Source organism: Mobula birostris, chromosome 21 (assembly GCF_030028105.1).
Source record: "Mobula birostris isolate sMobBir1 chromosome 21, sMobBir1.hap1, whole genome shotgun sequence".
In the NCBI taxonomy this organism is placed as follows: domain Eukaryota; kingdom Metazoa; phylum Chordata; class Chondrichthyes; order Myliobatiformes; family Myliobatidae; genus Mobula; species Mobula birostris.
The window spans coordinates 48,110,435-48,136,517 of record NC_092390.1 but is presented as its reverse complement, the minus strand read 5'-3'; the positions used below and the strand labels follow the sequence as shown (position 1 = coordinate 48,136,517).

The 26,083-nt window shown below is 38.8% G+C and overlaps 2 protein-coding genes across 4 annotated transcripts in view; one reads left to right on the top strand and one right to left on the bottom strand.

Moving 5' to 3' along the window:
- LOC140185771 (inhibitory synaptic factor 2A) overlaps positions 1–25,421 on the bottom strand; it is a 41,517-nt gene extending 16,096 nt beyond the window's left edge. Inside the window, exons 1-2 of the mRNA XM_072239410.1 lie at positions 24,292–25,421; positions 12,525–12,596 (exon numbers count right to left, since the gene is read on the bottom strand). Coding sequence (XP_072095511.1) covers positions 12,525–12,596; positions 24,292–25,421 — 1,202 coding nt within the window. The remainder of the gene's footprint in view (positions 1–12,524; positions 12,597–24,291) is intronic.
- The window catches only part of dock1 (dedicator of cytokinesis 1), a 555,786-nt gene that overhangs the window by 250,734 nt on the left and 278,969 nt on the right, over positions 1–26,083 (top strand). The window lies entirely within an intron of this gene.

Genomic DNA, 26,083 nt, shown 5'->3' with positions numbered 1-26,083 from the left:
GGACAAAATAATCCCAGTTTCCATAAAATTTCCTGTGGAAATTTGGCTATAATTCTAATACTAGTCTGCAGCCCATTCAAGATCTTGACATTTTCCTCTTATAACCATATAACCATTACAGCACGGAAACAGGCCATCTCGGCCCTTCTAGTCTGTGCCGAACTCTTACTCTCACCTAGTCCCACCGACCTGCACTCAGCTCATAACCCTCCATTCCTTTCCTGTCCAGATAGCTATCCAATTTAACTTTAAACGACAACATCGTACCTGCCTCAACCACTTCTGCTGGAAGCTTGTTCCACACAGCTACCACTCTCTGAGTAAAGAAGTTCCCCCTCATGTTACCCCTAAACTTTTGTCCTTTAACTCTCAACTGATGTCCTCTTGTTTGAATCTTCCCCACTCTCTCTGCAAGCTTTGAAAACCTATCTTATCATCCACAACACTACCTATCTTAGTATCATCTGCATATTTACTAATCCAATTTACCACCCCATCGTCCAGATCATTAATATATATGACAAACAACATTGAACCCAGTACAGATCCCTGAGGCACACCACTACACACCGTCCTCCAATCTGACACACAGTTATCCACCACTACTCTCTGGCATCTCCCATCTAGCCACTGCTGAATCCATTTTACTACTTCCATATTAATGCCTAACGATTGACCCTTCCTAACTAACCTTCCATGTGGAACCTCGTCAAAGGCCTTACTGAAGTCCACATAGACAACATCCACCGCTTTACCCTCGTCAACTTTCTTAGTAACCTCATCAAAAAATTCAATAGGATTTATCAAACAGGACCTTCCACGCACAAATCCATGTTGACTGTTCCTAATCAGACCCTGTCTATCCAGATAATTATACATACCATCTCTAAGAATACTTTCCATCAATTTACCCACCACTGACGTCAAACTCACAGGCCGATAATTGCTAGGTTTACTCTTAGAACCCTTTTTAAACAACGGAACCACATGAGCAATACGCCAATCCTCTGGCACCATCCCCGTTTCTGATGACATTTGAAATATTTCTGTCAGAGCCCCTGCTATTTCTACACTAACTTCCCTCAAAGTCCTAGGGAATATCTTATCTGGATCCGGAGACTTATCCACTTTTATATTCCTTAAAAGCGCCAATACTTCCTCTTCTTTAATTGTCATACTTTCCATAAATACCCTTCTTGTTTCCTTTACCTTACACAATTCAATATCCTTCTCCTTAGTGAATACCGAAGAAAAGAAACTGTTCAAAATCTCCCCCATCTCTTTTGGCTCCGCACATAGCCGTCCACTCTGATTCTCCAAGGGACCAATTTTATCCCTCATTATCCTTTTGCCACTAACATAACTTTAGAAACCCTTTGGATTTATTTTCACCTTACTTGCCAAAGCAGCCTCATATTTTCTTTTAGCTTTTCTAATTTCTTTCTTAAGATTCTTTTTACATTCTTTATATTCCTCGAGTACCTCATTAGCTCCAAGCTGCCTATATTTATTGAAGATCCCTCTCTTTTTCCGAACCAAGTTTCCAGTATCTCTTGAAAACCATGGCTCTCTCAAACTTTTAACCTTTCCTTTCAACCTAACAGAAACTGATTCTGAACCCTCAAAATTTCACCTTTAAATGACCTCCATTTCTCTATTACATCCGTCCCATAAAACAAATTGTCCCAATCTACTCCTTCTAAATCCTTTCGCATCTCCTCAAGGTTAGCCTTTCTCCAATCAAAAATCTCAATTCTAGGTCCAGTCCTATCCTCTTGTGTGATATCCAGAATTAGTAGCTCTAATCTAGTTCTGTCCAGTTTCATTACATTATTCAAAACAATATTTTTAAAGTTTTGTTTGAAACTGTTGCCTTACATTATGAAATATGCAAATTTGTTGGAACAAAATACTAAATACATAGGTTGCCAGGGGCATAATAATATTTTGTTTATAACAAGAGCATTAATGTAAGTAACAGAAATTATAACAAGGAACATGGGGATTAGTTCATGTTACTCATGAATTATTTGAAATTGTGTAAAATTTTCATTTCCAGTATGTGCATGGAGATTAGAGGAAATTCAGTTTATTTCTCTGTGTTATATAAATTGATCTTTACTGTACAAATGGATAAATTGGTGAATGCAGTGTAATATGCATTCCAATGCTTTTTGGTCAGATATACAATGAATGAATACATTGTGTAAATGGGACTAAGATGAACTATGATGAGTTTAAGTTTCTGTCTGTTATATAATGGTAAATTTCTTAAATATATGAAATTAATTAAAGAAAATATTCTTGGCAATATGACCTCTGGGGTGGGGGGGGGGGAGCAGGGACACGATGCAGGTAGTGCAGCATTCCACAGCTTCAGAGATCCAAGTTTAATTCTGATATCTAGTAATGAGTGTGTAGAGTTTGCATGTTCTTCCTGTAATTTTGGTTGTTCCTCTAACACACCAAGGATGAGCTAGTTAGGTGAATTGTTTCTAGTTTAGGTGAGTGGTAGAATTAGAATGTGCTATTAAGGTGCACATGTAACTAAATATTTTGCAGGGAGGATAGATATAAACAAGTTATTTTGAGAGCTGAAAAATTGGCTGTGGTCATCGTGGTTTCCTCAAAGGAAGATCTTGCCTGACAAATCTGTTGGAATCCTTTGAAGAAATAACAAGCAGGATAGACAAAGGAGAATAGTTTCATGTAATATACTTGGATTTTCAGAAGACCTTTGACAAGATGCCACACATGAGGCTGCTTAATATGCTACCAGCTCATGATATTACAGAAAAGATTCTATTATGGATAAAAAAAAATTGGCTGATTGGCAGGAGGTAAAGAGTGGGAATAAAGGGACCCTTTTCTGACTGTCTGCTGATGACTAGTGGTATTCCACAGGGGTCTATGTTGGGGCCAATTGTTTTTACGTTATATGTCAATGATTTGGATGATGGCTTTTCTGCAAAGTTTGCAGATGATACAAAGATAGGTGGAAGGGCAGGTAGTTTTAAGGAAGTAGATTGGCTACAGAAGGATAGGTTAGGAGAATGTGCAAAGAATTGGCAGATGGAATAGTTTGTCACGAAGTAAATGGTCATGCACTTTGGTAAAAGAAATGAAAGGATTGATTATTTTTTAAAGGGGGAGAAAATGCAAAAATCTGAGGTGCAAATAGACTTGGGAGTCCTTGTGCAGGATTCCCTGAAGATTAATTTGCAGGTTGAGTCTGTGGTGAAGAAGGCAAATGCAATGTTAGCATTCATTTCAAGAAGACTAGAATATAACAGGAAAGATACAATGTTCAAACTTAACAAAGCACTGCTGAGGCCTCACTTGGAGTATTATGAGCAGTTTTGTGCCCCTTAGAAAGGATGTGCTGAAACTGGAGGGGTTTCAAAAGAGGTTTACGAAAATGATTTCAGGATTGACTGGCTCGTGAAATGAAGAACATTTGATGGCTCTGGGCCTGTATTCAGTAGAATTCACAGGAATGATGGGTGACCTCATTGAAACCTATAGTATGGAGAAAGGCCTTGATAGAGTGCATGTGGAACGGATGTTTCCTATGGTGGGTGAATCTAAGACCAGAGCACACAGAATCAGATTAGATGGGCATCCTTTTAGAATGGAGATGAGGACGAATTTCTTTAACCAGAGAGTGCAGCTGTGGAGGCCAAGTGTACATGTACAAACGTATATTTAAGGCAGAGATTGATAGATTTTTGATTGGTCAGGGCATGAAGGGATATGGGGAAAAGGCAGGAGATTGGGGCTGAGAGAAAAATTGGATCAGCCGTGATGAAATGGCAGAGTAGACTGGATAGGCCAAATGTCCGAATTCTGCTGCTATAAGTTATGGTCTTACACTGGAGGTGTGTGGAATTGTGAATTTCTGTGTTAACTGTCCTTTCAGTCTGGTCAACAAAATATCCATGAATACTTTCTGAAAATTAGATTTCTGAACTCATTGCTGGAGTGTTATTTCACCAAAAAAAAAATGGTAATGAAAGTCAGTTTTACTCTAGGTGGTTGGTAACATTTATGCCATATCCTCACGCGGATTTGTGCATCTACATCTCCTGTGTCTGAATTCCTCCAGCCAGTTTTCTGCCCATTACCAAAGGTTCTTTCCAATTTTTGTTACAAACCGTGTAATTTTTAAATGTCAGGAGATGTAGATAACAATACACAAAAACATATTCTACATCTCTTTTTAAGCTTTCTGTTACCTTTGATATGGTTGATCATATTTATCCAATGTTTTTTCTTTCTGTATTCCAATTGTTGGTATAGTACTTTTCCCATTAATAATCTAGTCAGAAGAAATGATTTACCTCACCTCTCACTATTAATACTTGTTCAATTCAGAAAGCTAATCTTGTACTCTCTAGTTTTTAAACTGGTGTGCTGCCTCTTAATAACATTATCGGAAATCACAAAAAGCAGTTTCTACACTTTTGATGAAACCCAGCTCTACACTACCACCACTCGGAACACCTCCACTGGCTAATTAGCTAACCTCAAGGACTTATTGAGTATGTAGAAATTTCCATCAGCTAAATATTGATAAGTCCAAAGTCATTGTCTTTAGATTGTACTGCAAATTGCCTTCATGGGTTATATCTCTCTCTGGCAAGTGTATGAGACTGAATAATCTCTGTATCAGTTTCAACCCAAAGATGAGCTTCTGGCAATTTAGCTCCACCCTGCCTTGGCTCATCTGCTGATGAAGGATGCATATCTTTGCTACTATTGAACATGCGTTAGAAGTATATTACTGAGGACCTTGCTCAGTAACAAAACTGTGTTCTCCGTGGCCTAATTGAAACTCCAGTCCTGAAAAGCAATTATCTTTCTGTGCTGATCTACTGCTTGACCTTCTCGATTCTTGTAAAGTAATTTTTCTAGGGATTCTCATACTTGTTGCATCTGTTTGAATGTAATTTAAATTTTCTAATTTTGTTACCTTGAGCTGACCTGATCTCAATTGTGGTAACTTCTTAATTGTGAAGCCTCTAAACTTTGGAGCTCCCTCCAAAAACTTTTCTGTCTTACGATCTTGACACTGTCCTAAGTGCTTTACAGCCAGTGAAATAATTTTTTATTTTTATTTCACCATCCAGTCACATGTTTTAATGTAGAAAATTATTTTATTGGTAGGTGCAACAACTTCCCACCAGCAGCAATTAACTAGGAGATTAATTGAAGGATAAATATTCCTGGGAAATTTTCCTTTTGTTTTGAATTAGTTGCTTTGGGTTTTTTTAGACCTATTTGAAACAGCAAATATATCATATGTCTTTAGAATTGTACATAGATGGTCCTTACTTCAACTTGTAGATTGCTTGGCAACAAGCAGCACGTCCTTTTACAATAAGCAATGCATGAAATCTTGCTGTCTCTCATTAGAAAAATGGAAGAAAGACAGAATACTGCAAATGTTGCATAGGTAAATTAAGACTGTTAGCAATGAGCAATTTTTTGAGCAATACTAAGTAGTCATACAAAGATATGAAAAGGCAGTACAGTAATTGTTGAATGACAAGTCCATTTAGTTCACTGTATTATTTTGATAGTTGCATGATGCCAGAATAATATGACTATAATCTGTTTTTGTTAAGAAGTCTGGACCAAATTGACTTTTTAGTACTTAGCAATATAATGAGTGCGACGATATATACAGTAACATGATGCTAGGGTTGTTTGGCAGTTTTAATTTTAACCCTTTGGGCACTGCTGGGTTGATGACATATGAAGGCACAGCAGCAGCAGGCAAGCCAGTGACACATTGAGTGGCTATGACACTCTGCAGAAAGGGGTAAAAGCAGGCAGAGCAATAGTGATAGGAGACTCTATGGTTAGGGGGTAACTGGGTGATTCTGCAGCCATGTAAAACATACCAGAATGGTGTGTTACCTCCCAGTTGCTAGGGTCCAGGGTGATTCGGAGCAGCTGAAGACAATCCTCGAGAGGGAAGGTGAGCAGTCAGAGGTTGTAGTGCACTTTGGCTCCAATGACATAGGTAAAAAGGGGGAAGAGGTACTGTACAGTGAGGCTGAAGAACAGGTCCTTCAAGTTAAATAATCTGTGCAACATGCCAGTGAGGTAAAAATAGCATGATTTGGCAGATGAATGTGTGGCTGATGAATTGGTGCAGGGGGCAGGGTTTAAAATTTCTGGATCATTGATATCTCTTCTGAGGAAGGAATGACCTGTACAAAATGTTTCGCCTACACCTGAACCAGTGGGAAACCTATATCCTTATGGGCAGGTTTGCTAGAGCTGTTGCGGAGGGTTTAATTAGCAAGGGTATGGGAATTAGAGTGATCGGGCTGAGGATGGGGAAGCTACAAAACAAGTAGATGCAATGTGTAGTGAGACTGAAGAAGGACAGGTGGATGACAAGTCAAAATTGCAATCAGTGGAATGAGTTAAAGTGTAACATGGGGCAAAATTGAAAAAGGGGATGAATACAGGACTGGAGATGTTATATTTGAATGCATGCAGTATCTGGGATAAGGTAGATGATCTTGTAATGCAGTTACAGGTATGATGTTTTGGGCATCATTGAGTCATGGCTGAAAGAAGATCATAGTTGGGAGCTTAACATCCAAGGATACACATTGTATCGAAAGGATGGGTTGGTAGGCAGAAGGGGTGGTGTGGCTCCCTTGGTAAAAAATGAAATCAGACTCTTCAGAAGAGGTGACATAGCATCAGAAGATGTAGAACCCTTGTGGGTAGACTTAAGAAACTGCAAGACTCTGATGGGAGTTATATACAGGCCTTCGAACAGTAGCTAGGATGTTCGGTACAAATTTCAATGGGAGATCAAAAGGACATGTTAAAAGGGCAATGTTACAATAGAAATGGGGATTTTAATGTCAGGTAGATTAGGAAAATTAGGTTATTGCTTTATCACAAGAGAGGGAATTTGTAGAATGCCTACGAGATGGCTTTTTACGAATAGGTTTTGGTTGAACCCACTAGGGGAAAGGCATTTCTAGTTTGGTTGTGTAATGAACCAGGTTTGATTTGGGAGATTGAGATAATGAAATCCTTAGGTGGCAGTCATCATACAATGATAGAATTCACCCTGCTTGTTTGAGAATGAGAAGATAAAGTTAGCTGTATCAGTATTAGAGTAGAATAAAGGAAATTACAGAGTCGAAAAAGAGGAGCTGACCAAAATTAATTGGAAGAGGGCGCTAGCAGACATGACAGTAGAACAGCAATGACCGGTATTTCTGTGGGCAATTCGGAAGACACAGGATAGATGCATCCCAAAGATGAAGAAGTATTCTAACGGGAGGATAATGCATCCATAGCTGACAAGGTAGGTCAAAAACAGCATAAAAGCAAAAGAGAGGGCAGAAAATATAGCAAAAAATCGGATTCTGATTCTGAAACTAGTGCAAAGTTAGAGCATTGGGAAGCTTTCAAATATCAAAAGAAGGCAACTAAAAATGCAATAAGGAGAGAAAAGATCAAATGTGAAGGTAAGCTAGCCAAAGTTTTTTTCTCAGATATATGAAGAGCAAAAGAGAGGTGAGAGTCAATTTTGGACCGTTGTTAAATGACGGTGGAGAGGTAGTAATGGGGGCCAAAAAAAGTGATGGATGAACTTAATAAGTATTTTACATCAGTCTTTACTGTGGAAGACACTGGCAGTATGCCAGAAATTTGAGATAGACAGAGGGCAGAAGTGAGTGCAGTTGCTATTACTAAGGAGAAGGTGTTTGGGAAGCTGAAAGGTCTGAAGGTAGATAAGTCACCTGGGCCAGATGGAATTCACTGCAGAAAGGGAGCTGAAGAGATTGTGGGGGCATTAGTAATGATCTTTCAAGGATCACTGGATTCTGGAATGGTTCTAGAGGACTGGAAAATTGTAAATGGCACTCCACTTTTTAAGAAAGGAGAGAGGCAGACAACAGGAAATTATAGGCAATTTAGTCTCACTGCAGTGGTTGGGAAGATTTTGGACTCCATTATTAACCATGAAATTTTGGAGTACTTGGAAGCACATGATAAAGCAGACTAAAGTCAACATGGTTTCCTTAAGGGGAAATCTTGCCTGACAAATCTGTTGGAATCCTTTGAGGAAAATACAGGCAGGATATACAAAGGAGAGTTAGTTTATACTTACTTGGATTTTCAGAAGGCCTTTGGCAAGATGCCACTAATGAGTCTGTTTAACAAGATGAGAGCCTATGGCATTACAGGAAAGATACTAGCGTTCGTTGAAGATTGTCCTACTGGCAAGAGACAAAGAGTGGGAATAAAGGGGGCATATTCTGGTTGTTTGCCGGTGACTAGTGATGTTTTGCAAGGATGAGTATCGTGATCGCTTTTCACATTATATGTCAAATAACTCGGATGATTGAATTGATGGCCTTGTGGCCAGGTTTGCAGACAATATGAAGATAGGTTGAGAGGCAGGTAGTTTTGAGGAAGCAGAGAATCTCTAGAAGGACTTGGACAGATTGGGAGAATGAGCAAACAAGTCGCAGATGGAGTATGGTGTAGGGAGATTTATGGTCGTGTACTATGGTAAAAGGAATAAAGGCGTAGTGGAGTGAAAATTCAAGAAACAGCTGCAGGAAGATTTGGGAGTCTTTGTATAGGATTCTTTAAAGGTTAACTTGCAGATTGAGTTGGTGGTAAGGAAGGCAAATGCAATGTTAGTGTTCATTTCAAGAGGACTGAAATATAAGAACAAGGATACGATGCTGAAGCTGTATAAGGTATTGGTCAGACTTCACTTGCAGTATTGTGAGCAGTTTTGGGCCTCATATGTAAGAAAAGATGTGCTGGTATTAGAGAGGGTCCAGAGAAAATTTCACAAGAATGATTGTGAGAATGAAAGGGTTAATGATGAGCATTTGATTGCTCTTGGCCTGTATTCGCTGGAGCTTAGAAGAATGGTGGTGATGGGGGAGGGGGGGTTATTTCATTGAAACCTACCAAATATTGATTAGCCTATATAGAGTGGATGTGAAGAGGATTTTTGCTTTAGTGGGCGAGTATGATCAGAGGCCAGAGCCTCAGATAGAGAGACATGCGTTTAGAACCGAGATGCAGAGAATTTTCTTTCAGCAGAGGGTGTTGAGTCTGTGGAATTCATTGCCACGGAGAACTGTGGAGGCCGAGATATTGAGTATATTTAAAGTGAGGTTGATACGTTCATGATTAGGCAAAGCGTCAAAAATTAGGGGAGAAGGCAGGAGAATGGGTTTGAGAGGGGTTATCAATCAGCCATGATGAAATGGTGAACAGGCTCACTGGGCTGAATGGCCTAATTTTGTTCCTATGACTTATGGTCTTATTGACTTAATTTAGCATTGATTGTGAAAATTGCAGGAAAACCAAAATCATGTTTTTCTCCACCACTTCTCACTAACTTTTCAGAATAGAAAGTTATTTGTTGTTAGGTAAATAAATGATTTAGATGATGGAATAGGTGGCTTTATTGCCAAGTTTGCAGATGATATGAAGATTGGTGGAGGGGCAGGTAGTGTTGAGGAAATAAGCAGGATGCAGAAGGACTTAGACAGATTAGGAGAATGGGCAAGAAAGTGGCAAATGAAATATAATGTTGAGAAATGCATAGTCATGCACTTTTGTACTAGAAATAAATGTGCAGACTATTTTCTAAATGGGGGAGAAAATCCAGGAATCTGAGATGCAGAGGAACTTGGGAGTCCTTGTGCAGAACACCCTGAAGGTTGACTTGTAGGTTGAGTCAGTGGTGAGGAAGGCAAATGCCATGTTAGCATTCATTTCAAGAGGTCTAGAATACAAGAGCAAGGATGCGATGCTGAGGCTTTATAAAGCACTAGTGAGGCCTCACCTTGAGTATTGTGAACAGTTTTGGGCCCATCATCTTAGAAAGGATGTGCTGGCATTGGAGAGGGTCCAGAGGAGGTTCACAAAGATGATTCCAGGAATGAAAGGGTTATCATACGAAGAATGTTTGATGGCTCTGGGTCTGTACTCACTGGAATTCAGAAGGATGGTGGGGGTGGGGGATCTCACTGAAACCTTTCGAATGTGGAAAGGCCTAGACAGAGTAGATGTGGAAAGGATGTTTCCCATGGTGGGAGAGTCTAGAACAAGAGGGCACAGCCTCAGGATGGAGCGGCACCCTTTTTAAACAGATGCGGAGAAATTTCTTTAGCCAAAGGGTGGTGAATTTGTGGAATTTGTTGCCACAGGCAGCTGTGGAAGCCAGGTCGTTGGGTGTATTTAAGGCAGAGTTTGATAAGTTCTTGATTGGACATGGCATCAAAGCTTACGGGGAGAAGGCCAGGAACTGGGGTTGAGGAGAAGATTAAAAAAAAGAATCAGCCATGATTGAATGGTGGAGCAGACTTGATGGGCCAGATGGCCTAATTCTGCTCCTATGTCTTATGGTCTTATGCTTTCTATTTGTAGGCCAGTTGGTTTTATTCTGCTTTCTAGCTCAAGTCATTGTAGGTTTAGGAAACTTGAGGTTTGTACTAAAGTTCAATATGGAGTATTGTCAACTATCGCTTCTTGGGGCATAAAGCTGAGGCACTCTGCTCATCATATAGAATGATTTTCAAGAGCAGGCAGTTATTCCCAGTCTATTGGCTAATTTTAATATTAATGAAATTATTGGAATTATTATCAGTTTCTGAGAGAGTTGTATATAATTTGGCTGCTATATTTCTTCTGTTATAACAAAAAGTAGTTAGTTGACTATTGACCATTTTGAAGTAGAAAATGCATTATATAAATGCAAATGTTACATTCCTTCTCTCTGCAATAAAATTGAGCATTTTTAAATGTGCCAGACATGGTGTGCTTGCCAAAGGATGACAATTAATCTTAGTATTACATCCATATTGCTCTCCTGTCTGATCTGAATGACAGTAAGCACTATGTTGACAGTTTGTAACACAGAATAACCTCAGGCTTTATTTACAAGTAAGAAAATTAGACAAGCACAAGTGGAATGAAAATGAGATTGCTGAACTTCATGAAGTGTTAAATTAAGGTAGTTGGGGGCTATTTCATGTTCTTCAATGTACCATGATGTAATTTAGTGTGATGTCCATTGTTTTGTTTCTATGTGGATGTGGAGATATTTCTGCCCATTGTAGAATGGCAGAAATGTAGAATTCATTAATATTTGTTACCGGGAGCATGGCCTAGCCACATGAATGGAACTTCCATTTGGAATACGTAACAACTCTTAATTAACTGATGCTGCGACCCATTAACACATTTCAATATGAGTGAGGCAACCAGAGTTTTACAGCAGATTTTTATCATCCCTTATCTTTTCAAAAATAATTATCTACTACTGGTTTGTGTAGCATGTGCACAGTAGTTATGTTGCTGGACTCATTCCAGGGCTTCTGACCTGGAGACACAAGTTAAAGTTTTATGAAGATAGCAGGAGGATGAAAAAAAAAGCCAGTTTTAATCATGAAATTAATTAATTTTTGTTTTAAAAACTCTTGTTCATGAATGGCTTTCATGTCTTTACCACTTCCGACCCTTTGTGACCCCGAAGCTCTTAACTGCACCCAGTTGAGGGAGAACTAAGAATGGGCAATAAATGTTATTTTACCCAGCAATGCAAGATCCTGTGAATGAATAAATAAAATAAATTGCAATTGAGTCTGGTTATTTGCACCCATAATAAATGTGGCAGCCAAATGATGCTGAACTGGTTCCCAGAAACAGCAGTCTGATACATCTAGATAATCTGTTTTTGAATTTTATTGAAATTTTTCTTAACACCTGAAATTGATTGATTTTTTATTTATTGATTGATTGCAGTTCATTGCAAGTAAGGATCCATTAAATAATAATATACTTGGGCCAATCTGCCCTAAAGAGACGTCTTCAATATCCTTTCTGCTAAGACCTCCAAATCCACAAGCGGGATAAACAAGCTATTATCTCCAGATAGAAATCCACAGATTCATTTAGGAAGCCACATACTTTGCTTGTACGACACCAGACTCCCAAAATACTATTCCAAGCTCTGTTCAGTAAAAGATTACTAGGTGGACAGAGGAAAAGGTTCTAAAGAAGTGCAACATCTCCACAAACTCAAGTTTATAGAATGGCATTGATAATCTCAGATTTGTTAGTCAGGAGCACATGAGTGGTAGAAGGAGTACACCATCATCCAAGCTACCACCCTCCTGCCTCATCAACCACCTCCTGTCCTACCTCTGGCAGAGTCTGTGGGTTCCACGTTGGCTTCATCAGCCATCTCAGAACCCGCAGAACTGGAGTCGAAGCAAGTCACCTCAATGCCAAGAAATAGCTTAGGAAGGAAAAGAATATCACAAATTATGTTATCTTCATGCACAAATCATACAGTACTTTTAATTGAACCTCCAAACGTGGTGTGGTGCATATAGTCAAAGACATTCAAAGGATGATTGGAAATAAAATGTTGTTGCAGATAAGTAATGTTTAAAGCTTATGTTCTTGAAATATTGATAGAATTTTTTTTCTTTTGTTTGCAAGCTTACCTATAAATGATGCATGCACTGTTTCGACAAGTGTCACAGTTTGCAGTGTCCTGTCCTGTTCTGTAGGAGAGACTGTAAAGATAAAATTGAGCATTTTAATGTAAAGCTGTATTTAATTAGTTTCCAGAGAAATGCTACAAAATAATTAGGGGGAAAAGGTTTTGATTTCCAGATGATAAACAAAAATCTGATATTAGATTTAATTTTTTTATTTAGCTTAGTTTATAAGACTATGAGTTGAGAATCCTTGATCAATGAAGTAGACATAGATTCAGATCAATCATGGCTGATAAATTCAGTGATGTAACTTGCATTAAATAAAAATATATTAGTAAGAATAATGTATGAAATAGAATCAAGAGTTGTATCTCGGAAGCTTAAACCTGTTCTGCCATTCATTAAGATCTTGGCTGAAACTGTGCTCCAAATCCAGGATCTTCTACTCATTTGAGTTCTAAATTATTAACCTGTTGTATATTGACATACTGTTGTGTATTTCTAGATTCTCCAAATGGAGGAGGCATTTCTTAACATCTCATCTTGTTAGTCCTTTGCGCAATGTCTTAGAGACTAAAAAGGCAATTTCAAGTGAAATTAAATACACATTTGGACACATGACAGCTGTGGCAGGGTTTTGCATATAATTACTTCCTATAAGGTTCATAATGTTTTTTGAATGCTTTGAAAGGGAGAATAATGCTGCACCTATGCAAATTCCCACCGCATTCAGCAACCCTGTGATCTCTGCCCAAGAGGCCAATGTCAGAACATCCTTCTATAGGGTAAACACTCACCAAGTGTCAGGCCTTGGATACTGAAAGCCTCTGCTGACCAACTGGCTGGAGTGTTAATGGACATCTTTAGTCCCTCACTGCTGCTGTGTGTGCTTTCCATCTGCTTCAAATGGATAGTAATCAGACTGGTGCCCAGGAAGAGTAGAGTGAGCTACCTCAGCAAATATTGCCCAGTAGCATTTGCATCTACCATAATAAAGTGTTTTGAGAGGTAGGATGTTGCTAGAATTAACTCCTGCTTGAGCAAGGACCTGGACCTGCTGTAAGTTGCCAACTACACAGCCGGGTTAGTGTGGACACAATCTCACTGGCTCTCCACTTTGTGTTGGAGTACCTAGACAATAGCAAAACATAAGTCAGGCTGTTGTTTCTCAACTAAAGCTCAGCATTAAGTACCATCATTCCCTCAGTATTAAACACAAGCTTCTAAATCCGGGCCTTTATACTTCCCTCTGGATCCTTGACTTTGTCATTCTGAGACCTCAGTCAATACAGATCGATGGTAACATTCTTCTACTTCAATCAATAGAGGTGTACCTCAAAGATGTGTGCTTAGTCTGCTGCTGTATTCTCTCTACACTCATAACTGTATAGCTTAGTGCAGCTCAAATTCCATTTATGAATACATAGATGATACTGTTTTGGGAAAATTTTAGATGGCGACAAAGAGGTGTAGAAGAATGAGAGAGACTGGCTGGTTGAGTGCTATTGCTAGAACAGTCTTGCACTTCATGTCAGCAAGACCAAGGAACTAGTTGTGGACTTGAAGAGAACATACACCACTTAGGTGTCAGCAGTGGAAAGGGTGAGAAATTTTAAGTTCCTGGGCGTCATCATGTTGGAGGATTTATCCTGGGCCCATCACATTGAATCAATCATGAAAAAAATATACCAGAGACTCTACTTAGTTAGGAATATGAGGGGATGTGGCATATCACCAAAGACTCTTGCAAATTTCCATATATCTACACTGCAAGGTATTTTGACTGGTTGCATCACAGTCTGGTGTGGAGGGTCCAATGCACAGGATCGTAAGAGGCTGCAGAGATTTGTAGACTCAGCCAGCTTCTTCATAGGCACAATTCTCTTCCACCATGGAAGACAACTTCAAGAGCCAGTGCCTCAAAAATGTGACATCCATCACTAAGGTTCTTTACCATCTGGTACAGGCTCTTTTCTGGTTACTACTATTGGAGAGGAGGTTCAGGAATCTGAAGACCCACATTCAACAATCCAGGAATAGCTTCTTCCTCTCTGTCATCAGTATTTTTGAACAGTCATGGTCTTTAGTCCTTTTATTTGTGCTAGTTACTTACATTTATTTATTTATTTTCAGAGATTTTAAAAAAATTTTGTAATCGTGTAATTTATACCTTTGCACTGAACTGACAAACCTTACATAATTTAAGACAGTTATTAAAAAACCTAATTGTGATCTCTTATCCTCTGAAATGCAGCAGAATGTGAGAAAGCCAACATAAAGGGAAAGCCTGCTTGACTTCATATTCACCACCCTGTCTGTCACAAATACATCTCTCCATGATTGTGACCGTCGTGCAATCTTTGTGGAGATGGTCCTTTCAGCATTCTGAGGGCTCACTACATTGTGCTTGCGCTCCCATCATGCGAAAAGGGCTAGATTCAAAATTAATAGATCAAAACTTGGCATCTGTAAGAACAAATAGAAACAACAAAACTTTCACCAAAATTTCACCACAATCTCTGCCGTTGAAGCCTAATTAACCCTCATTTTACAATTTTCATCAAGCCAGGTAATTACTGTGGTTCAACAAGGAATGCAGAACAAGAATCAAATCATACTACTGAAGTTAATATTGAGGAGTCATTTGTCTTAAATGGCAGATATGACATGTTATAAGAAACACAAGATAATCCTACAAGGCACTATCATGTGTGGTCAGATATGGTAATGACAATTAAGCAGCTAATAAAAAGAGAAGGCTTCGACCTCAGTTTCATCACTGTGAGTGCGATGGACTTATTAGAATATTTTCAGCTAAGAAATTGTCTTCATCATCGCAAAGGCTATTCTGGGCAAATTGTTTTTATTTATCTGAACTGTTGCTCCATATTCTTGCATTTTAGAAGTACCTGTACCACTTTCCCATGACTTGAGTACAGTTAGAAATTTTACAGTCTGACCAATAATCAATCCTGCTACCTCCGAAACATTGCTTGGTATATTTAATCCATCAAAAGCGGAGCAAACTGTTTCCATCAATTACCACTCTCTAGTTCAGTCTCAACCTTCAGAAAAGTGGAATGTGTTGATAATACTGCTTAGCGGCGTATAACTTTTTTTTCCTTGCCAAATTATAACTTAAGGGTAAACGTGGATAAAAGATCTGAATTCTAGAAATGAGAAGAGTGTGAATCTCTTTGTCAAGGCAGTACGTGACATTGAATAGTCTTAGTGAAAGCAAAGAGAAAACTATCCAATATTCATGGTCATTGTGGTTCACCCAATTATGTACCAAACCTGTTAAAGCAAGTTAAAAGCTGATATCCAGAGATGGCTGGTTCAATTCCTGACTCCCCATAGGTTTTCTGCAAACTGTAAGGTACAAGTCAGGGCAGTTATGCAATTCTCAACATATTGATGAATGAATGTAATTCTCAATAACACGCTTCCGTTTAAAGCAACCTGTATGACTAGCACATAAGCTACCATCCACCACCTGTGTGCTGAATGAACTATATGCACCACCATAAAACTCACAATACTGCCTGAATCTTAAGTCAAGTCACACATCAACTTTATTTGGAAAAATGTTGTTATTCTTCCATACTTGGAACCCTTTCAAAGCCAGATCTGGGAACTGTTTCAAATTTTCTTGCGAAGAATACCTTCACTTGCCGTATAATTTCAACTTAACAAGGCAATATCTTAGGGTTGAGAACGATATGTTTCCAGCATGTGGGTTCTGTGATAATGAAGTCCCAGGTGGGTTCTGCATACTGTGCCACTGTTGGGACAGAATAAGTGTAATGGGAAAAACAGCTCTATTGATTGGATTATTTCATGACATTCTGCTGTTAGCACCATAATGCTCACTGATTTGGATGCTCTTTTGCCAGTTTGAGGATTATTGGCCCAGAGATTGTCATGAATCCATATAGTGTTGCATTTTTCCAGAATTTATAAGACCGTAAGATATAGGAGCAGAAGTAGGCCATTCAGCCCATTGAGTCTGCTCTGCCATTGAATCATGGGCTGATTCAATTCTTCCAGTCATCCCCACTCCCCTGCCTTCTCCCTATACCCTTTGATGCCCTGGCTAATCAAGAACATATTTATCTCTGCCTTAAATACACCAATGTCTTGGTCTCCACAGCCACTCATGGCAACAAATTCCAGATTTACCACCCTCCGACTGAAGTAATTTCTCCGCATCTCTGTTCTAAATGGACATCCTGAAGTCGTGCCCGCTTGTCCTAGACTCCCCCACCATGGGAAAAAAAACTTTGCCATATCTAATCTGTTCAGGTCTTTTAACATTTGGAATGTTTCTATGAGATCTACCCTCGTTCTCCTGAACCCCAGGGAAGACAGCCAGAATAGGATCTCTTTATTCCCATTCACATTTTTCTGCCGATCAGCCAATGCTCCACCCATGCTAGTAACTTCTCTGTAATTCCATGGGCTCTTATCTTGCTAAGCAGCCTTGAGTGCGGCACTTTGTCAAAGGCCTTCTGAAAATCCAAGTACACCACATCCACTGCATCTCCCTTGTCTACCTTGCTTGTAATTTCCTAAAAAAATTGCAGTAGGTTAGTCAGGCAGGATTTTTCCTTTCAGGGAACCATGCTGGCTTTGGCTTATCTTGCCATGTGCCTCCAGGTAGTCTCATTCTTAACAATCAATTACAACAGTTTTGTGAAGGTGGCATTTTTGCTGCTTCTCCATTGCTTTGAGGTGTCCACTGTATTTGATGTGCATCTTAAAACTAGTTTTTCCTTTAAAATTTACAGATTTTAATGAAAGCACATTGACCTGAAAGTCAAATATGATTCTGTCTTCACAGATGTCCCTTGATATCCTGACTAATTCAAGTATTGTCTGCTAAGTGACCTTTTTGATAGTGTATGATCAACCTTTCTAAGCAATAGAAATTGTAAAGATAAGAGATATTGTGCTTTTTTAAGGTTAAAAAGAGTTCATACAAAGTGAAAAGCTCAGGCACAAAAGTATTAGCATATGTCAGAGCTCAAAGCTCCCTTCTTTATAACACTTTTTTGTAGTTGGAGGTTAGAAACAATTTCCCCAAGGAAATAGAAAATCGTAAACAATATTGTATTTGCAATTTGTAGTGGCCCTTAGGCAGCAATGAAACTTAAATTTTAGATGTATTGAAGATTGCTAACAACAAAAGATAGCAGTATGTATTTTGAAAGAAACATTTGTTGTATTTCCCTTTAATGTTATTGCAGTTGAAATGGCTCTCAGTGTAATATTCTTGGTGCTTACAATAGTGTAGATTTTGTTCATCGATTTTAAAAAGGAAGGAATTTTTCTTCTGGTAGAAGTTTAACTTAAAAATAAAAAAAATGTTTTGTATTAAGTGATTTATGCCATCAAGTAATGATTGTGGGATTTTTCATTTTTGTTGGAACTTTATTGTCAGATGTGATTATCAGAAAAAAAAATGAGCGCACCAAATTTTCAGGATTGTTTACATTTCTGTGAAGCCACAATGCTCAAGGTGGTTTATCCATTCCTTAATAGAGCTGCCTAAAACTGCATTTTAAATGGGTCTTGTAATTGTATTTGTACTATGATATTATTGAAAGGTTGCATACCTTAATTAGATGTTCTACAGTTTCACTCTTTGAGCCTGCATATGTTTGTGGATCTAATTCATTGTTTTCTCCCTTTCCTCCCCTGTCCAAAGAGAGGACATGATTGGTATTAAAATAAAGCAAATTGTATCTAATTGGCAACATATAGTGCAGCAAACTTTTTAAGTCTAAGCTTGTATTTGCAATGTGCTGTCCTAAAACAAAATAGTGAATAGATTAGCTTATTGAGCGGTGTCACTGCAACAGCGTTGCTTTTTAATGCAAGTAATGCCAACGAGTTGATTGTGGACTTGAGAAGTGGAAGTCGAGAGAGCACACACCAGTCCTTATTGAGGTTTTAGCAGGTGATGGAGTGAGCAGTTCCAAGTTGCTGGATGTCAACACCTCTTGAGGATCTAATCTGGGCGCAACGTATTAACACAATTACAAAGAAGGCAAAACAGTGGCTATATTTCTCTACAAGTTTGAGGAGAATTGGTGTGTCACCAAAGACTGGTCCAAATTTCTACTGATGTACCTTGCAGGGCATTCTAACTGGTTCCATCACTGGTATGGAGGGGCCACTGTAAAGGATCAGAAAAAGCTGCTGAAAGTTGTAAACTCAGCCTGGTCCACCATGGGTATAGCCTCCCCAGCAATGAGGGTGACTTTCAAAATGTGATGCCTTAAAAAGCCAGCATCTATCAGCAAGGAGCCCTATCTATCACCTAGGACTTGTCCTCCTATTGCTACCATCAAGAAGGAGGTACGGGTCTCTGAAGATTTGCATTCAATATTTCAGAAATGATTCTTCTCCTCTGCTATCAGTTTTCATGACATATGCCAAGGATATTAAACCTGATTCTATTTCACCACTAGTAATTGTGTTGGCATATAGCAACAAGTGTGCAATAAATACCATAAGGGATAAGTTTGACCTTGCATTCAGGTATCAATCTTTAAATGTATGTATTCATGATTCTTATGATGTAAGTCCATTCTTCACACCGAGAACACTTCCCTTGGTGTTGTATGCCATTAGAATTATATGATAATATAATTACAGCAGATCTGGCAACTCAAAACTGGATATGTATCCTTTACATTCATTGCCATAAGCACTAATGAGTTCACTCTCCCCCCCCCCCTCCCCCCCACCTCTGCTAGCAAAATGCTGAGTGTCACCAGTGACCAGAAATTCAACTGGACAATCCACTTATAACAGCTGCAAGAGCATGTCAAAAGCTGGGCGTGCTGCAAAGAGTGACTCATTACTTAACTTCTGAAAGCCACTCATTATCTATAAGGCACAAGTTAAATGCATTGTGGAATATTGGCTCCTTATTTGGATGAATGTATTTTAATAATATTGAGAAACTTGATGTGGGACAAAGCAATTGGACTAGATGGAATCATATTCACTATCCTAAATATTCATTCCTTTTGCACCATGGAATATTCATTCCTTGTCTAGATTCCCTTCAAAAACTGGAACGTCCATACATGAGAGTACCACGAAGTATAGGTTCCTATCTATGTTTGACGTAACACTGATTTGGAAATCTTTTGTTCTTTAATCATTGCTGGACATTAATGCCACCGAACAGCATTGTGGGAATACTTTTACCAGAAGGAGAGGAGCTTTGTTTACAAGGAAACTCACCATCAGCTATGGGAAATGAAAGTAATGTTCATGCCACAAAAAAATCTTTTTCTAAGAGATCAGGCAACCAATCTTGATCTGAGGAGTAGTTCTTAAGGAGAATCATAGAGAAGAAAATGTAAATTACCTGAGGGTTTGAAGAAATGTGTAGATGTATGAATAACTTGGAGAGTGAGGTCTTGCCAATGGGGGAAGGTAAATATTGAGTTTATATTACAGTTGTATGGCCTGCAACTGAACTAGCCAGATACATTACAGAGATGATTTTTAAAAATTTTCTGCCTTTTCGTTTTGTTGACTGTAACTGAAATAGTGATCAAAGTGTTCATCTTTTGCTGTTAATTTGGCGGAGGAAGGCACCTCTTCATGCTTCCCACTATCAAGTCAGCTTCCCCCCTATTCTCAAGCTGATACCAGAGCCCTGATCTTGCATGAAACAACTTGTAATTTAAAACAAAAGCCACGTAGTATGTTAGTAATATACTGAAGGTTGAACCGAGGTTGCAAGCATGCAATGTAGTACTTACATTTCTGTTATCAGTGAATATTATATGTCTGATTAAGTAGTTTCAGTAAATGCTATCTTTTAATATTCTCATGTTTTGCATTTTCCTGTTTATATTTTTATTTTTGAATGTATCTAACTGCAAGAAAGTTCAGAAACATACCACAGACAATTTGATAAACATCAAAATTGTAGGCATGACTTGGTTGGCCATAAAAAGTTTATTTCAGGAGTTTTGTGGGCAGGCCTGTTTTAGACCTAATTATGGCATGGCACATAAGCTCTGCAACACTCTCCTTTGATTAGCTCCAGGACTGTGGATCAGTAAATTGCAGATGAGCAATCATGTCTGAAAAGAGGATGCTGTCCAAGGTGCATGCCATCTTGGACAATGTCTCCCATCCACTACATAATGTACTGGTTGGGCACAGGAGTACATTCAGCCAGAGACTCATTCCACCGAGATGCAACAATGAGCGCCATAGGAAGTCATTCCTGCCTGTGGCCATCAAACTTTACAACTCCTCCCTTGGAGGGCCAGACACCCTGAGCCAATAGGCTGGTCCTGGACTTATTTCCTGGCATAATTTACATATTACTATTTAATTATTTATGGTTTTATATTGCTATATTTATACTCTGTTCTTGGTGGATGCAATTGTAACAAAACCAAATTTCCCTCGGGATCAATAAAGTATGATTATGACTATGATAGAATCAGTAGAGTCTCCGGCATGTATAACTTGCTTTTGGTTCTGACAAATCATCCTCGGTGTGCAGCGTGAACTCTGTTCCTCTTTTCACAGATGCTGCCTGTCCTGTTGAAATTTTCTTTTTATATATTTTGTTTTAGTAGAGTTGCTTTTACTTTAATTGTTCCATATTTTAGTTTTTGTTTTTCTTGAATCCAGGCCTCATTTTGAGGGCTATTTTATAAGTGAGGAACTTTCCATTGTATTTATAAAAAAGAATGCTTGTGAAGGAACCATAGAACCATAACCATAGAAACTACAGCACAGAAACAGGCCTTTTGGCCCTTCTTGGCTGTGCCGAACCATTTTCTGCCTAGTCCCACTGACCTGCACACGGACCATATCCCTCCATACACCTCCCATCCATGTATCTGTCCAATTTATTCTTAAATGTTAAAAAAGAACCCGCATTTACCACCTCGTCTGGCAGCTCATTCAATACTCCCACCACTCTCTGCCCCCCCCCCAATGTTCCCTTTAAACTTTTCCCCCCTCACCCCTAACCCATGTCCTCTGGTTTTTTTCTCCCCTTGCCTCAGTGGAAAAAGCCTGCTTGCATTCACTCTATCAATACCCATCATAATTTTATATACCTCTATCAAATCTCCCCTCATTCTTCTACGCTCTAGGGAATAAAGTCCTAACCTATTCAACCTTTCTCTGTAACTGAGTTTCTCAAGTCCTGGCAACATCCTTGTAAACCTTTCTCTGCACTCTTTCAACCTTATTTATATCCTTCCTGTAATTTGGTGACCAAAACTGAACACAATACTCCAGATTCGGCCTCGCCAATGCCTTATACAACCTCATCATAACATTTCAGCTCTTATACTCAATACTTTGATTAATAAAGGCCAATGTACCAAAAGCTCTCTTTACGACCCTATCTACCCGTGATGCCACTTTTAGGGAATTTTGTATCTGTATTCCCAGATCCTTCTGTTCCACTGCACTCCTCAGTGCCTTACCATTAACCCTGTATGTTCTATCTTGGTTTGTCCTTCCAACATGCAATACCTCACACTTGTCTGTATTAAACTCCATCTGCCATTTTTCAGCCCACTTTTCCAGCTGGACCAAGTCCCTCTGCAGGCTCTGAAAACCTTCCTCACTGTCTACTGCACCTCCAGTCTTTGTATCATCAGCAAATTTGCTGATCCAATTTACCACATTATCATCCAGATCATTGATATAGATGACAAATAACAATGGACACAGCACTGATCCCTGTGGCAGACCACTAGTCACAGGCCTCCACTCGGAGAAGCAATTCTCTACTACCAGTCTTTGGCTTCTTCCATTGAGCCAATGTCTAATCCAATTTACCACCTCTCCATGTATACCTAGTGACTGAATTTTCCTAACTAACCTCCCATGCGGGACCTTGTCAAAGGCCTTACTGAAGTCCATGTAGACAATATCCACTGCCATCCCTTCATCCACTTTCCTGGTAACCTCCTCGAAAAACTCCAATAGATTGGTCAAACATGACCTACCATGCACAAAGCCATTCTGACTCTCCCTAATAAGTCCCTGTCTTTCCAAATGCTTGTAGAGTCTGTCTCTTAGTACTTCCTCCAATAACTTACCTACTACTGACGTTAAACTTACTGGCCTATAATTTCCCGGATTACTTTTCGATCCTTTTTTAAACAACGGAACAACATGAGCCACTCTCCAATCCTCCGGCACCTCACCTGTAGACAGCGACATTTTAAATATTTCCGCCAAAGCCCCTGCAATTGCAACACTAGTCTCCTTCAAGGTCCGAGGGAACACCCTGTCAAGTCCCGGGGATTTATCCACTTTAATTTTCCTCAAGACAGCAAGGACCTCCTCCTTTTCGATCTGTACAGTTTCCATGATCTCACTACTTGTTTCCCTTAATTCCATAGACTTCATGCCAGGACTTGAAAAACATGAAATGGTAGAGGTGAATTCATGGCTAGGTATGTTGAATGTGGTTTGTTTGAGTAAAGATAACATAAAATGCTAGCTGCATCAAACTGAAACTGTGATTGCATGAAACATCAGAACTGGAAGGTACAGAATTCATGGTTTTAGAAATCAGTGGTCTGCATTTCTCTGGTTGAGAGGGAGAACAAGACTCTAGTGTTTTTGTTAAGAGTTAGTTGCAAATGGAAATAGCACTAATTACACAGAATGTAAAACACAATTGCCAGTAATTATTTTCTCCAGTATTCTAACACAGATTTTCCTTAATTTTGGAAAATAAAATGGTTGAATATAACTAACATGCTGTTGTATTGTGATGTGTCAAGTACTGACTTTCAAGTTTGGAGATGCAATCATTCCTCAAGTAATCACTTTGTTCCACTTCCCGTATGCACAAATGGAGTGCAAATCTAATGTTCTGCAATAATGAGCTACAATTACACACATCACCTACTGAATTCCCATCACACACAGCTACCATATCCAGTATCTATCAGGAAGAAGGTACAGGAGCCTCAGGACTCACACCACCAAATTCAGGAACAGCTATTACCCCTCAATCATCAGCCTTTTGAATCAAAGGGAATAACTTCACTCAACATCAATTGCCCATCACTGAGCTTGTCCTGCAACCTACTCTTCACTTTCAACGACTCTTGATCTTATGTTCTCTATATTTATTGCTTGCTTGCTTGTTCGTTTGTTTATTTAGTTATCTATCTATCTATTATTATGATTTTTTTCTTTCTATTTTTGCACATTGTTTGGGAACCTGTTGGTGCAGTATTTTATTGATTCTATTATGGTTATTGGATTGAGTATGCCCACAAGAAAATGGATCTCAGGGTTGTGTATGGTGACATATATGTACTTTGATAAATTTACTTTGAACCTGGATATTATGAATACATGGACACTTTCTTATTATTATTCACTACTATGACATCAGAATCCCATATGCATTTAAGCCTGTGTAATAATTAATTTGCTATATAATGCCGCATAGTTGGCTGTACAACTTCAGTCCACTGGCTGTACATTGCATCCCCTCATTCTTGCTCGGAGGTGGAAAATTGCTGTTTACGTTACTTGTCAGTTCAAGCTTTAGGATTTTTGGATTGCATTGTCAATCTCATATTTTGCATATCAGTGAAATCTGTATTATGCAGTATGCATTCATTAATATTTTTGAAACTGGTTCTTTGTTTCTGCATAACTATATAATAGATCTATATATTCTATTATTGGAACATTCATTTCTATGCAAACATATATAAATTGTGTTGTGTAGTCTTACCCTTCTCTGAGGGCTTCGCCTTTTTCTAATTCTTGAATAACCCCAAGCAACACCTTAATAGTTTCCTGACTGGAACTAATCAGGTTTTCCATTATTTGTAGCTGAGCTTTCAGATCCACAGCTTCTGTAAGAGGTACGATTTGTTGATCTGTCTCCAGTACAGATACTGTTGTTTGATTAGACTGATCTTCATCTCTAGGTGCAATATTTGTTACAGTTGATTCAGAGAACTCTTCTCTTTGAGGAGACTGTAGTGAACAGAGTTGTCCATTCACTGATTGAGGTTGGTGGCTGGCTGGGGACAAAGTTCTTTTAGGCACTTCCCATGCAGCCAGTTTTTGTAAGGAGTTTGAGGGATCAGTCTGAGTAAGTTCACAGATGCTGTCTGTTAAATGGAAGGAAGTGAGATCAGCTAGTTGCAATTCAGTTTGATTAAAGTTCTGATTTCTTGAAGATGCCTTATCATACATTGTCATATTGCACTGTTGGTAATTTTGTTCAGTTGAGTCTTCAGTACAATTGTGCATTTCGTGAACTTTGTTACTGGGAGTATCCAGTCTCATGCTGCCACCTTGTTCATTCAGTTTGTTGAAGTTATTAGTATCTACACTGGTGTGTTGATTCTTCTGGCTGCTCCTCTTTGAACTGCTTGTATTACGTGCTCCCAAGTCATTATTGAGGTTATCTTTAATTTCAACAGCGAAACTATTGTTTTGTTGCCTGAACGTTTCTAAAGTGGGAGCAATTTTAATGATATTTACTTTCTTCCTTTCCAAAGGAAATGTCTGATAGCGCTTTTTGAGGTCAGGAGATGTCTGCACACCTGTGCTTCTGGTAACATTTGGAATTGACCTTCGTGCAGGCACTGTCATGTATTTGCGATAAGCTGCCTTACAAGAAATAGATTTCATTGTTTTTTTGTCCATTTGCTGTGTTGCAGCAAGTCTCTTCTCCTGTTCATTCTGAGCTTCACGGATATCTTTAAATCTCACCTGTAATGCTTTATTCCTTTTTTTAATATGTCTATTTGGATCTTGAGCATATTTCATCTCCAGTGCTGGTGAAGTTGTTTGCTCAGTTTCATTCTCCTTTTCTGTGAGTTGGCATTTACTTGGTTCCTTACTCACCATGTTTTACCTACAAATGAAAACAACATTTCAAAGCAAAATTTAAACTGTGTCCAGATCTATTATAGTAAGTCCTGAAAGAATCATTTCTATTAAATTGACATCATTATGCATTTTATATAAATGCAAAATTGTGTAAGTTGCAAACATAGACAAGTGTTCGAGATAGTAATATATTAGAAGGAATTGTAGTATAGTGGTTATGTTATGAGACTAGCCATGCAAAAGCCTTTTCAATCAACACGGAGCCATGAGTTTAATTATCATTTATAAAAAATAGTGGCCTTTAATGATTACCGTAAAACCCATCTGTTTCATTAATTCTTCAATTGAGGAAATTTGCCAGTTTATCCAGAATGGCTTGTGTCTGATTTCAAATCCACAGCTTAATTCTGTCATGTTTAAACAGAATAAGAATAACTCCAGACTACCCAGCCACGTCGATTTTGAGAAAACCATAAGACATCGGAGCAGAATTAGGCCATTCAGTGTATCGAGTCTGCTCTGCCATTTCTTCCTGGCTGATCCTGGATCCTACTCAAACCAATACACCTGCCTTCTTGCCATATCCTTTGATGCCCTGACGGATCAGGAAACTATTAACTTTCGCCTTAAATATACCCACAGACTTGGCCTCCACCACAGTCTGTGACAGAGCATTTCAC